At 45.1% G+C, this 11,507-nt stretch overlaps 1 protein-coding gene across 1 annotated transcript in view; it reads left to right on the forward strand.

Moving 5' to 3' along the window:
• Positions 1 to 11,507, forward strand: part of slc24a3 (solute carrier family 24 member 3) — a 355,668-nt gene that overhangs the window by 326,118 nt on the left and 18,043 nt on the right. Inside the window, exons 12-13 of the mRNA XM_043696519.1 lie at positions 1,672 to 1,945; positions 7,601 to 7,767. Of these exons, the coding sequence (XP_043552454.1) occupies positions 1,672 to 1,945; positions 7,601 to 7,767 (441 nt within the window). The remainder of the gene's footprint in view (positions 1 to 1,671; positions 1,946 to 7,600; positions 7,768 to 11,507) is intronic.

Raw genomic sequence — 11,507 nt, forward strand, 5'->3', positions numbered from 1 at the left:
TCAGAGCATGTACAAACTCCACACAGACAGTCAACTGAGGCTGGAATTGAACCTGGGACCCTGGTGCTGTGAGGCAGCAGTGCTAACCACTGAGCCACTGTTTATCTTAATAGAAGCAAGTGCTGCTTTCCCATAAAGAACTCGCAGATTGAATTAGTATTTTATTTATCAGTGTTCCATTTGTCAAGGATTGCCTTAATCCAGTATGCACCTTCTTCCTGAGACTTTTTTTATGTAATGAAACAGGCAGGAAGAGTGAATCCAGTAAGAACATAAAAAACCAAAAGAGAAAATGCTGGAAAATCTCAGCAGGTCTGGCAGCATCTGTAAGGAGAGAAAAGAGCTGACGTTTCGAGTCTAACTGACCCTTTGTCAAAGCTGACAGCTTTGTCACAGCTTTGACAAAGGGTCATTTAGACTCGAAACGTCAGCTCTTTTCTCTCCTTACAAATGCTGCCAGACCTGCTGAGATTTTCCAGCATTTTCTCTTTTGATTTCAGATTCCAGCTTCTGCAGTAATTTGCTTTTATTTAAGAACATAAAAAAGCTTGAAATAAGAAAAGGCCCATGAAACAACCAGAGACAAGTTATAATTTGCTCCAACCCACAGGAGAATAACCTCCCTGTTCAGATGACTGAGGGCAAGTCCAGTGAAACTTTGTCCTGATTTCCCCTTTGGGTGCAGTTTCTGAATGTCAATCTAATGTCATACCTCCATTGTTCAACTTCGACATTTTCCTGCACTGCCCTTTCCCATGAGTCTGACATGGTTCCCTTAGCAACTCATGGGAGTATTGATAAAGAGGCTCAGGGCTTTGTTACAGACCCTAATCAATTCATCTGCTTTAAAGTGCAGCAATTAATGTGACTGAACATCCACCTTCTTTCTAGCCAACACGTGTTGTGGTTCCCCTCTGATGGTAAGTGGTTACCACCTTTTGCCCAATGTGGATGTATCGTCAGTGAGGCTCCTGTAGGTAGTGGACAATACACCAAAGTAAAAATCCTACCCCATTGTAACCAAGAGATGGCAACTTTCAATTTGATACTCACTAAAATAACGGCATGTTGAAGACTCCAAAAGTCTGATTTGACTGGATCTTCTGTAAACCGAAATGACTGGAGAGGTTTCCAAAATCATGAGGGGCACGGATAGGGTAAATAGACAAGGTCTCTTTTTTTTGGAGGGGGAGTCCAGAACTAGAGGGCATAAGTTCAGGGTGAGAAGGGAAAGATCTAAAAGGGACCTAAGGGGCAACTTTTCCACGCAGAGGGTGGTGTGTGTATGGAATGAGCTGCCAGAGGATGTGGTGGAGGCTGGTACAACTGCAACATTTAAAAGGGATGGGTATATGAATAGGAAGGGTTTGAGGGTGCTGGCAGGTGGGACTAGATTGGGTTGGGATATCTGTTCGGCATGGATGGGTTGGACCAAAGGGTCTGTTTTCATGCTGTACATCTCGATGACTGTGACTGTTTACGTTTGTTCTCCCCCCACCCCAACAACCCGCTGTGATTTTTTTTTGGTTGCTGACTTAATTGTTTTCATTCTCCTTTCAGAATTCACTGGTTCTACTGGTTCTTCAGGAAAGCATAGGTTCAGGTTGTTAGCTCTCAGTCAGCATCCTGCCCTCACTGGTGATCACCACAATCCCCTCTCTCATTTTTCAGAGGCAAAGGCTAATCAGCAGCAAGACCGTCTCCAATGGCGAACCCGAGGTTTCCATTAAAATGCCTTCAAAGCACAACATCGAGAATGGAACGGGGCCAAGCAACTCCACTGAGAGGAGCATCAACGGGCAAAGAAGGGAAGAGGACAGAACTGAGGCCAGAAATGAAAGGGAGAATGAAAACGAGAATGAGGACAATCAGAACAACGAGAATGATGAAGAGGAGGAGGAGGAGGAGGAAGGCGAGGGGCCGTATGTACCATTCCACTTGCCGGGTGAGTTGTCCATGTTGACCGTGTTGGCAGTGTTCTTGTCTCTGAGTCAGAGAGTTGTTGGGTCAAGTCCCAGTGCAGTGCTTATAGCTGTTCTGTGCTTTTGCAGAGCCAACATCTGCCCCCTCTCCATTGCATGTAAGATATCCATAGAGTCATAGATGTACAGCATGGAAACAGACCCTTCACTCCAACCTGTCCATGCTGACTAAATATCCCACCCCAATCTAGTCCCACCTGCCAGCACCCGGCCCATATCCCTCCAAACCCTTCCTATTCATATACCCATCCAAATGCCTCTTAAATGTTGCAATTGTATCAGCCTCCACCACTTCCTCTGCCAGCTCATTCCATACAAGTACCACCCTCTGTGTGAATAAGTTGCCCCTTAGATCCCTTTTATATCTTTTTCCTCTCACCCTAAACCTACGCCCTCTAGTTCTGCACTCCCTGACCTCAGGGAAAAGACTTTGTCTATTTTGAAAAAGAACAGGAAGTTTCTCTCCTGTGTGCTGGCCAATATTTATCCCTTGATCAGCATGATTAAAACACTTTGTCGCATTGAGATCAGTGGGACCATGCTGTAGGCAAATCAGCTGCTGTATATTACGTCTTACATAAGAGACTTCATTTCAAACGGCAATTTGCTTTGTAATGCCCAGATGTTGCTAAAGACACTACATGTAAATGTGAGCCTTTCTGCTTTTAAGATGGGCTGGTGGTGGATGTAAGTCCCATTGGGCCTTGGAAAAGGGGTGGCACGGTGGCTCAGCCGTTAGCACGGCTGCCCCAGTTTGATTCCTGCCTCGGGTGACTGTCTGTGTGGAGTTTTCACATTCTCCCCGTGTTTGTGCGAGTTTGCTCCGGTTTCCTCCCACAGTTCAAAGATGTGTAGGTTAGGTGAATTAGCCACGGTAAATTGCCCACAGTGTTCAGGATATCCCAGTTCGATTCCAGTCTTGGCTGATTGTCTGTGTGGAGTTTGCACATTCTCCCCGTGTCTGCGTGGGTTTCCTCCTGGTGCTCCAGTTTCCTCCCACAGCCCAAAGATGTGCAGTTCAGGTGAATTGGCCATGCTAAATTGCCCATAGTATTAGGGTCTTTAGTCAGAGGAGAATGGGTCTGGGTGGGTTACTCTTCGGAGGGTCGGTGTGGACTTGTTGGGCCAAAGGACCTGTTTCCACATTGTAGGGAATCTTAAAAAAAGGACAGGGACTGGGATACTCTGTGTCTATTCTAAGGCACCATTCTCTGTGAAGTGTCCTGGCTCTGTGGTTTGCTTTATTATTGTTCGTCCCTAATTCAGTGAAGGACAGTTGGTATATTGTTCTGAGGCTGCTCGGTGTACATTGAACAGTATCTGCTCTTGAGTTCCCTCTGCTGGTACTTGCTGCGCGACTGCAGCCTGCCCCAGAACACCCTTTGCCATTACATTCTGTTACTGTGTTCTTTGGAATTGACGTCGCATGCTGCAGTTTTAATCTTCTATTATGGTGTGTTGAAATCATGCTCTGCGGTAGTAGCACTGAAACATGTAAATATGTTTGTATTAACTTGTGTTCAAATGCATATATGCTTTCAGATCCCTCCATGGCTGAGCACAGTCCCCATCTTTGGAATCTCCTCCAACCCAACACCTGAGATTTCTGTGTCTCTAATACCAGACTCTTGTGTATTCCTAATTTTAATTGCTTGGTGGCCATCCCCTTGTTTGCAAAGTCCCTCCTTGCACTTATCTATCTCATTACCTCCTTCCTTAAAATCTATCTTGACCAAACTTTGTGCAATCTGACCTAGTCTCCTCTTATGTGGCTGAGTGTTATACTTCATTTGATACCATTCCTGCAAAGCACCTTGGGATGTTTCATTGTGGCAGAGATTTTATAGTCATCTGGGAACACCAAACTTGCTGAATAAAAGACATTTGTTGAAGCTTTTTGATTTGTCTTTATCAGGACCATTTGCAAGAATACCAATTTAAGGAGTAAACCAATGTGTACATTATTTATATTATTGAAAGGACAGGGATGATTAGTTTGCAAGTGGACTCTAATTAGTCAAAGCAATACCATGGAGAATGCACCAGTTAGTGATGATTGACAGTTTACTGCAGGCTTTTTATAACTTTCACATATGCTCCTGAGTGTCAGACAGTACAGCTAAAAGGTATAAGTAAATATATGTTGCTGTGGAAATTTCTATAACCTATTGATGCAAGCAAGAGCTGCATTTCTAGCAACCCTTTTAAATACATCACAGTACAGTCGAAGAGTTACTCTTTGAGGTGCCATCACTGTTGTGATATAGGAGAAACAAGAACTAGTTTGATGCATACCAGGATCCTGCAAATATGTGAACACCATTGTTGAAGTAACATACATGCACACAAATCTACCGTCCATAAGCCACGGGTTGCATTACAATTTCATCTCGTTAAATTAATGTTTTCTCTGGGCTAACATTCAAATGCATTTGTGGGGAGCCAGAAATTATTCACCTACAACTTTGTAGGAAATTGTTAATGGCCAAATTGCAAATTGATAATGGTGCAGTGGGAGGCCATTCAGCCCGTCATTGTCTACACTGGCTCTTCAAACCAGCATTATGATTTAATGCCATTTCCCCCCCTTTCCTTGCTCAGTTGTGTCTCTTTAAATAATCTCAAATGCCAAAATTGAACCTGCCTCCACCACCCTTCCAGGCGATGCATTCCAGATCTAAATCACACATTCGGTGAAGAAACTTTTTCTGGCATCGCATTGTCTTCTTTTGCAAATCATACGCCCACTTGTTCCTTTTACAATCAGGAACAATTTCTCCCCTCGCTACTCTCTCCAGCCCACCCAGGATTTTGAAAACCTCAATCAGATCTCATCTCAGCCATCTTCTCTCCAAGGAGAATACTCCCAAAGTCTTCAATCTAACCCCATAACAGAAGGTTCTCATACCTGGAACCATTCTTGTAAATCTCTTCTGCAATCTCTCCAATGTGTTCACATCCTTCTTATAGTGTGGCACATTGACTGAATACAGTACTCTAATTGAGGTCTGACAAGTCGAGAGTGCGGTGCTGGAAAAGCGCAGCTGGTCAGGCAGCAACCGAGGAGCAGGAGAATCGACGTTTCGGGCATACGCCCTTCATCAGCAATAAGCCCACCTTCCTTAGGAAGGGCTTATGCTCGAAACGACAATTCTCCTGCTCCTCGGTTGCTGCCTGACTTGCTGTGCTTTTCCAGCACCACACTCTCAACTTGTCAGACCTCAATTAGATTACTGAATTCAACTAGAATACTGTATTGTATTCAATTAGAATACAATTAGATCTCTGGCATCTGCAGTCCTCACTTTCTCCTGAGGTCTAACAAGTGTCTGAAACAGTGTGTCTCCTTGAATTTGAAATCTCTGCCCCTATTAATAAATCCCAGGATTCGATATGTTTTATTCACTGTTCTCTCCACTTACCCTGCCACCTTCAGCGATCTGTGCACTGATGTACCCAGGTACCTCTGCTCCTATACCCCCTTTAGAATTGCACTCCTTATGGTATATTGCCTGTCCAGCTGCTTAAAATCCATCACTTCACTTTTCTCTGCAATGAACTTCATCTGCCATCTGACTGCCCAACTTGTCAATGTCCTTTTAGAACTCTACGCAATTTAAAATCCTTCCAAGGTTTGTGGTCATGCAATGTTTCAAATGTTGGCTGAAAGCTGTTAGTTAGTAAGTTCCTCAGCTTAACCGCATTTTCCAACTCTAGCTGTTACCTTTGCTGTGTTCGTGCCTGGCCATTACAAGCCTGGAAGTTTATTGGTTCCCTTCAATGGATAAAGCTGAGGTGTTCCCAGAACCTAATCGAATCATTAATTCTCAATCGACAGTACAAAGGCAGGGCTTAACAAAAACCAAACGACAGTGGGAAGTATTATCAGTCAGAAAGCCGGGTTCTGGTTATCAGTGCCTGAGCATGCACAGGAAATTTAGATTCAGAAGAAAGCAAAATGAGTTGTGTCTGGTGAATTCTGAGGTGTAGGGAGCAGCTGAGATTCCTGCATTATCCACAGGAGAAGGACAAGGGCCACAGCTGCATGAAAAAGCCATCGCTTCTAGTTTCCCCATCAAAGTCACTTAAGCATCCTGACGCAAACATTGATCATCTCGCTTCCCTTGCCACCCCTGGGTCAGAATTCTGGACAACATTGGGGAAAGACGCCTCACCCCTTGGACGGCGGCTGTTCAAGAAGGAAGCACACCACTGCCATCACCTTCTCAGGGGGGCAACAGAGAATGGGCAGAATGCACCAATGTTGCCAGTGATAACAATACCCAGAGAGTCTAGACTTAAAAATACTTTTGTTCATTATCTCCACCAGTCACAGTCATTTGGCACATTTCAGTTTTGAAAGACAAAAGCTCTTCAATAGGAAATGAAAAGAAAGTCTTCCGTTTACAAAAAGAAGATATGAATTATTTATGTTTTCAGTTCAAGACTAATGTTGGATTTTGTTGGCAGTCATCACCCCAGTTATTAGTTTATGCAGATTGCGAAACACTTCTAACGAAGACAGTGACTTCATTAAATTAATACTTTCCACAGTGATCTGTTTGCTGCTTCCAGCTAGCTCTTGATTAACAGTTAGGGAATGTAAGTTAATATGCTCCACCTCCCAGTTTATCTCCCCTGTGAACATCTGGGAATAGATCCTCTCTTTCACTTTCTAAGGGCACTTCAGACTGGACATTTAGACACAGGGCTCATAGCCTGCAGCAGCTCCCTCAACACTTCCACCCTCAACACTCCCTCAACACTTCCTCCCTCAACACTCCCTCAAAACTTCCTCCCTCAACACTCCCTCAACACTTCCTCCCTCAACGTTCCCTTCTCAGAAAGATGTTGTGAAACCTGAAAGGGTTCAGAAAAGATTTACAAGTATGTTGTCATCATTGGAAGGCTTGAGCTATAGGGAGAGGCTGAATAGGCTGGGACTGTTTTCCCTGGAGTGTCAGAGGCTGAGGGGTGACCTTTTAGAGGTTTATAAAATCATGAGGGGCATGGATAGCATAAATAGACAAAGTCTTTTCCCTGGTGTCGGGGAGTCTAGAATGAGAGAAGATAAGTTTAGGGTGAGAGGTGAAAGATTTCAAAGGGACCTAAGGGGCAACATTTTCAGACAGAGGGTGGTGAATGTATGCCAGAGGATGGGTGGAGGCTGGTACAATTGCAGCATTTAAAAGGCAGTGAGAGGTGAAAGATTTCAAAGGGACCTAAGGGGCAACATTTTCAGACAGAGGGTGGTGAATGTATGCCAGAGGAAGTGGTAGAGACTGGTACAATTGCAGCATTTAAAAGGCATCTGGATGGGTATATGAATAGGAAGGGTTTGGAGGGATATGGGCCATGTGCTGGCAGGTGGGACTAGATTGGGTTGGGATATCTGGTCGGGTCTATTTCCATGCTGTACATCTCTATGACTCTAGGAGGTGCAGCCAAACCACAAGACATTGTGTTCCCATGCAGTGAGAAGGAGAAGCAGTTGAACGATATGAGTAGAAGTCAGGACAAGGAAGGAGCAAGCATTTCAAGATGGATTGTAATGAGTGCCATGATACCGATTAAAATGCAATTGGGTGATGAATGTCTTTTTGTCTCTGTCTCCACAGTGGGAATGTGGGATGTGGTAAAGTGGGCGATTGCCTGGCCGCTGTGCTTTCTGATGTACTTCACAATTCCAAACTGTGCCAAGCCTCGTTGGGAGAAATACTTCATGTTCACGTTTATCTCAGCCACCTTGTGGATCGCAGTTTTCTCGTACATGATGGTGTGGATGGTAAGTGCACGTTTCACAAAGGGCTGGTGCAAAAACAGGCAGCAACTCCAGTCACAAAATAATCAGACATGGCTCTATGCTTTGTAGTGGACTCTCCACCCTGCGATGGTGCATGTGCAAACCCTCAGCAAGGACAAGATTTGGTGAGACCTCTCTGAGTTTATTAAATTTAGGTTTACTGGCGCATGTACATTAAAGAATACAATGGAAAGTGTTATTTTCGCATGTTGTACGCAATGTGTCGCCACACTCCAGTGCCATCTTGAAACACTGAATATAATGCAAGATTTTACTGTTGTAGCGTTCATCTTTCTCTATTCTGCTTATCCCTCCTCCGCTGCTGCTCCAGTCACAGTTGACGTTGGCCGGGGTCTCTGATACGGGGTCCTGGGTCTCTGTAAAAGGCTCTCGGGTCTCGGTTATGGGCCACCACCGACCAGCTGGAACCATGGGCCTGGGGATGATGCCTGGGTTCTATAGCCCCATCCAACGCTCCTCTAGACTCCAGTCATCGCAGTCCTCCACCGTCCCTTCCATCGCGCTACTGCTCCTTCGGGCATCCGGGCCTAGTCGCAGAGCTGGAGCCTAGCTCGGCCTGCAAGTCTGGACCCAGGGAGTCAGCCTGGAACCCTACTCTCGTTCACCAGGTGACCCTGCCATTAACTTACCATCACTCACTATCTTAGTGCCCGTGTGGAGAATGTACTGGGGTCCAGTTTATAACCATACCTATTGTGACTCATTGTCTCCATAAGAGCAGGAGAGGGGAAAGAAAAATACAAAAAAGAAATATTTGAGGGACATCATTATAAAGAGATCAGATCAGTTGTTTTTTTTTTCCATAAGTTCCTGGACACCATCCAGCTCATTCATTCGATTGGAATGCTCTTTTCAGACCGTCGCATAAGCAGAGAAGAAAAACTTCCTTCCCGTTCCCTCGATAGTTAAAAGGACAAGCATACTTCTTGTTACCTTTGTTTGAACCCCCTAAGTTCAGAGCCAGTTTGGCCACCAAAATGACCACAGCCCAATAGTCAGTTGTCATGTCAGCCAGATCATTCAAGCCCTCGCGACAGGAATACGCTCCCCATTTTGTGACAACATCAGCATTGCCTGTGATCGGGTAAACAATTTTTTCCTGTGGTTGTGTCAGTGAACCATCTGTGTGTCCCTTCAAATATTCCCTCATTCTCTCACTATCTCCCAGGGACCACTGTCAGCTCTGAGACTGATGGGTGCGGTGTGTTGGACACTGGACCCCAGCAAAGTCAGATTCCTGATCAGGAGGGGAATCCAGGGTCGTGGGGAAAGGGCAGGAAAGTGGATGTGAGGAATGTCGGATCAGGCACACTCCTGTTGAAGGGCGGAGTAGGATGGAGGGGCTGAACAGCCAACTCCTTTTCCTGTTTCTTATGGTGTTAAAATCTTATTTATTCACACACATCGACATTGTGCATCAGGGCAGATTTCCATCTGGCAACTTTACATTCCCAAAAGCATGCACTAACCTCAGTTACGTTTTTGAGTATTTCTTGTACTTTTTTGCCACAAAAGAGCGAATTTATTTAATTAGCACATTTATAGGCAGTTATTTTAACAGTTGTTTATTTTTTTCTGATGGCCATCATATACCTTACAGAGAAACAATTGGAATAATCTGCTCTTGACCTTTCACTTCCTTCCGTTGTCACAAGTACGCAACAACAGAGCAACGAGAGGTGAATATAAGGGCAGGAGGAAAATTCAAAAATTGGCCAGCCAGTGAATGGGTGGGATGAGAAATCCCACCTCGGAGAAACGACCTTGGGAAAGTGGATACTTTTTCAGGAATGTGCAGAGTGTGGTCATTCCAATTGTGCATAAGACTACTAGGTGTGCACAAGACCATAAGAAATGGAAACAGGAGTAGACCATTTGGCCCCTCAAACCTGTTCCACCTTTCAATGGGACCATGGCTCAGCAAACATTCCTAACGTCCATGTTCCTGTAGTTCTCCCCCCCAGCCCTTAGTGATCAGGAATCCATCTAGCTCAGCCTTAAATGTACATGTGCATGGTGGTGGCGTATTGGTAATATTGCTGGATTAGCCATGCAGAGGCGCTCGGCTATCGCTCTGGGAAAACTATCATCGATAAGGCTATCGTTTAAGGCTAATAGCATGCTGGCCTTCATAACAAGAGGGATTGAGTATAGAAGCAAAGAGGTTCTTCTGCAGCTGTACAGGGCCCTGGTGAGACCACACCTGGAGTACTGTGTGCAGTTCTGGTCTCCAAATTTGAGGAAAGACATTCTGGCTATTGAGGGAGTGCAGCGTAGGTTCACAAGGTCAATTCCTGGAATGGCAGGATTACCTTACACTGAAAGACTGGAGCGACTGGGCTTGTATACCCTTGAGTTTAGAAGACTGAGAGGGGATCTGATTGAGACATATAAGATTATGGACACTCTGGAGGCAGGAAACATGTTTCCGGTGATGGGTGAGTGCCGAACCAGAGGACACAGCTTAAAAATACGGGGTAGACCATTTAGGACAGAGATGAGGAGAAACTTCTTCACCCAGAGAGTGGTGGCTGTGTGGAATGCTCTGCCCCAGAGGGCAGTGGAGGCCCAATCTCTGGGTTCATTTAAGAAAGAGTTGGATAGAGCTCTCAAAGATAGTGGAATCAAGGGTTATGGAGATAAGGCAGGGACAGGATACTGATTAAGGATCAGCAGCCATGATCATATTGAATGGTGGTGCAGGCTCGAAGGGCAGAATGGCCTACTCCTGCACCTATTGTCTATTGTCTAACACAGATTATCACTAACACCCATGAAGTGTCATGAACATCCATCAGTGATTTCCTTTCGGGAAGGAAATCTGTCAAACTCACCTGGTTTGTCCTATATGTGACTCCCCATGGACAACTAAGCGGTTGACTCTTTGACTGTGCTCTGAAATAGCTGAGCAAGCCACTCAGTCCAAAGGAAATTGAGGCCGACAAGCCTTGGTTTTGCCCGAGGTGTCCACATCCCATTAAAGAGGTGTCACGCATCCTCTGAGCTGTGCCACTTTGGGAGGTGGGTCTCCCTGAGGCAGGGAGAAAGTGAGGACTGCAGATGCTGGAGATCAGAGTCGAGACTGGGATACTGGAAAAGCACAGCAGGTCAAGCGGCATCCGAGGAGCTGGAAAATCAACGTTTCAGGCATAAGTCCGATTCCTGTTGAAGGGCTTTTGCCCGATACGTCGATTCTCCTGCTCCTCGGATGCTGCCTGACCTGCAGTGCTTTTCCAGCACCACACTCACGGCTCTCCCTGATGCAGCAGAGTTCAGTCCAGAACTTGCAAGATGTCCATGCTGGGAGAAACAAGATCACAGGAGAATGTGAAATATTATCATACTTCATTGTCCTTTTTCCTCAGTGAATTTCCTGAAAGTGAAGTCATGCAGTCACCCCATGGTTTGGAAAATAGCTATTTGAAGTGACACAGATGTTTTACTCTGTATGTGTGTGTGTGTGTATATATGTGTGTGCATATGTGTGTGTGTATGTGTGTGTATATGTGAATGTATGTGTGTGTGTATGTGCATGTATGTGTGTGTGTATGTGTGCGCATGTGTGTATGTGTGTGTATATGTGTGTTATGTGTGTGTGTATATGTGTGTGTGTGATTGTATGTTGTGTATGTGTATGTGTGTGTGTATATGTGTGTCTGTGCGTGTGTATATGTGTGTGTGTGATTGTATGTGTGTGTGCT

Source organism: Chiloscyllium plagiosum, chromosome 9 (genome assembly GCF_004010195.1).
Source record: "Chiloscyllium plagiosum isolate BGI_BamShark_2017 chromosome 9, ASM401019v2, whole genome shotgun sequence".
Lineage (NCBI taxonomy): Eukaryota > Metazoa > Chordata > Chondrichthyes > Orectolobiformes > Hemiscylliidae > Chiloscyllium > Chiloscyllium plagiosum.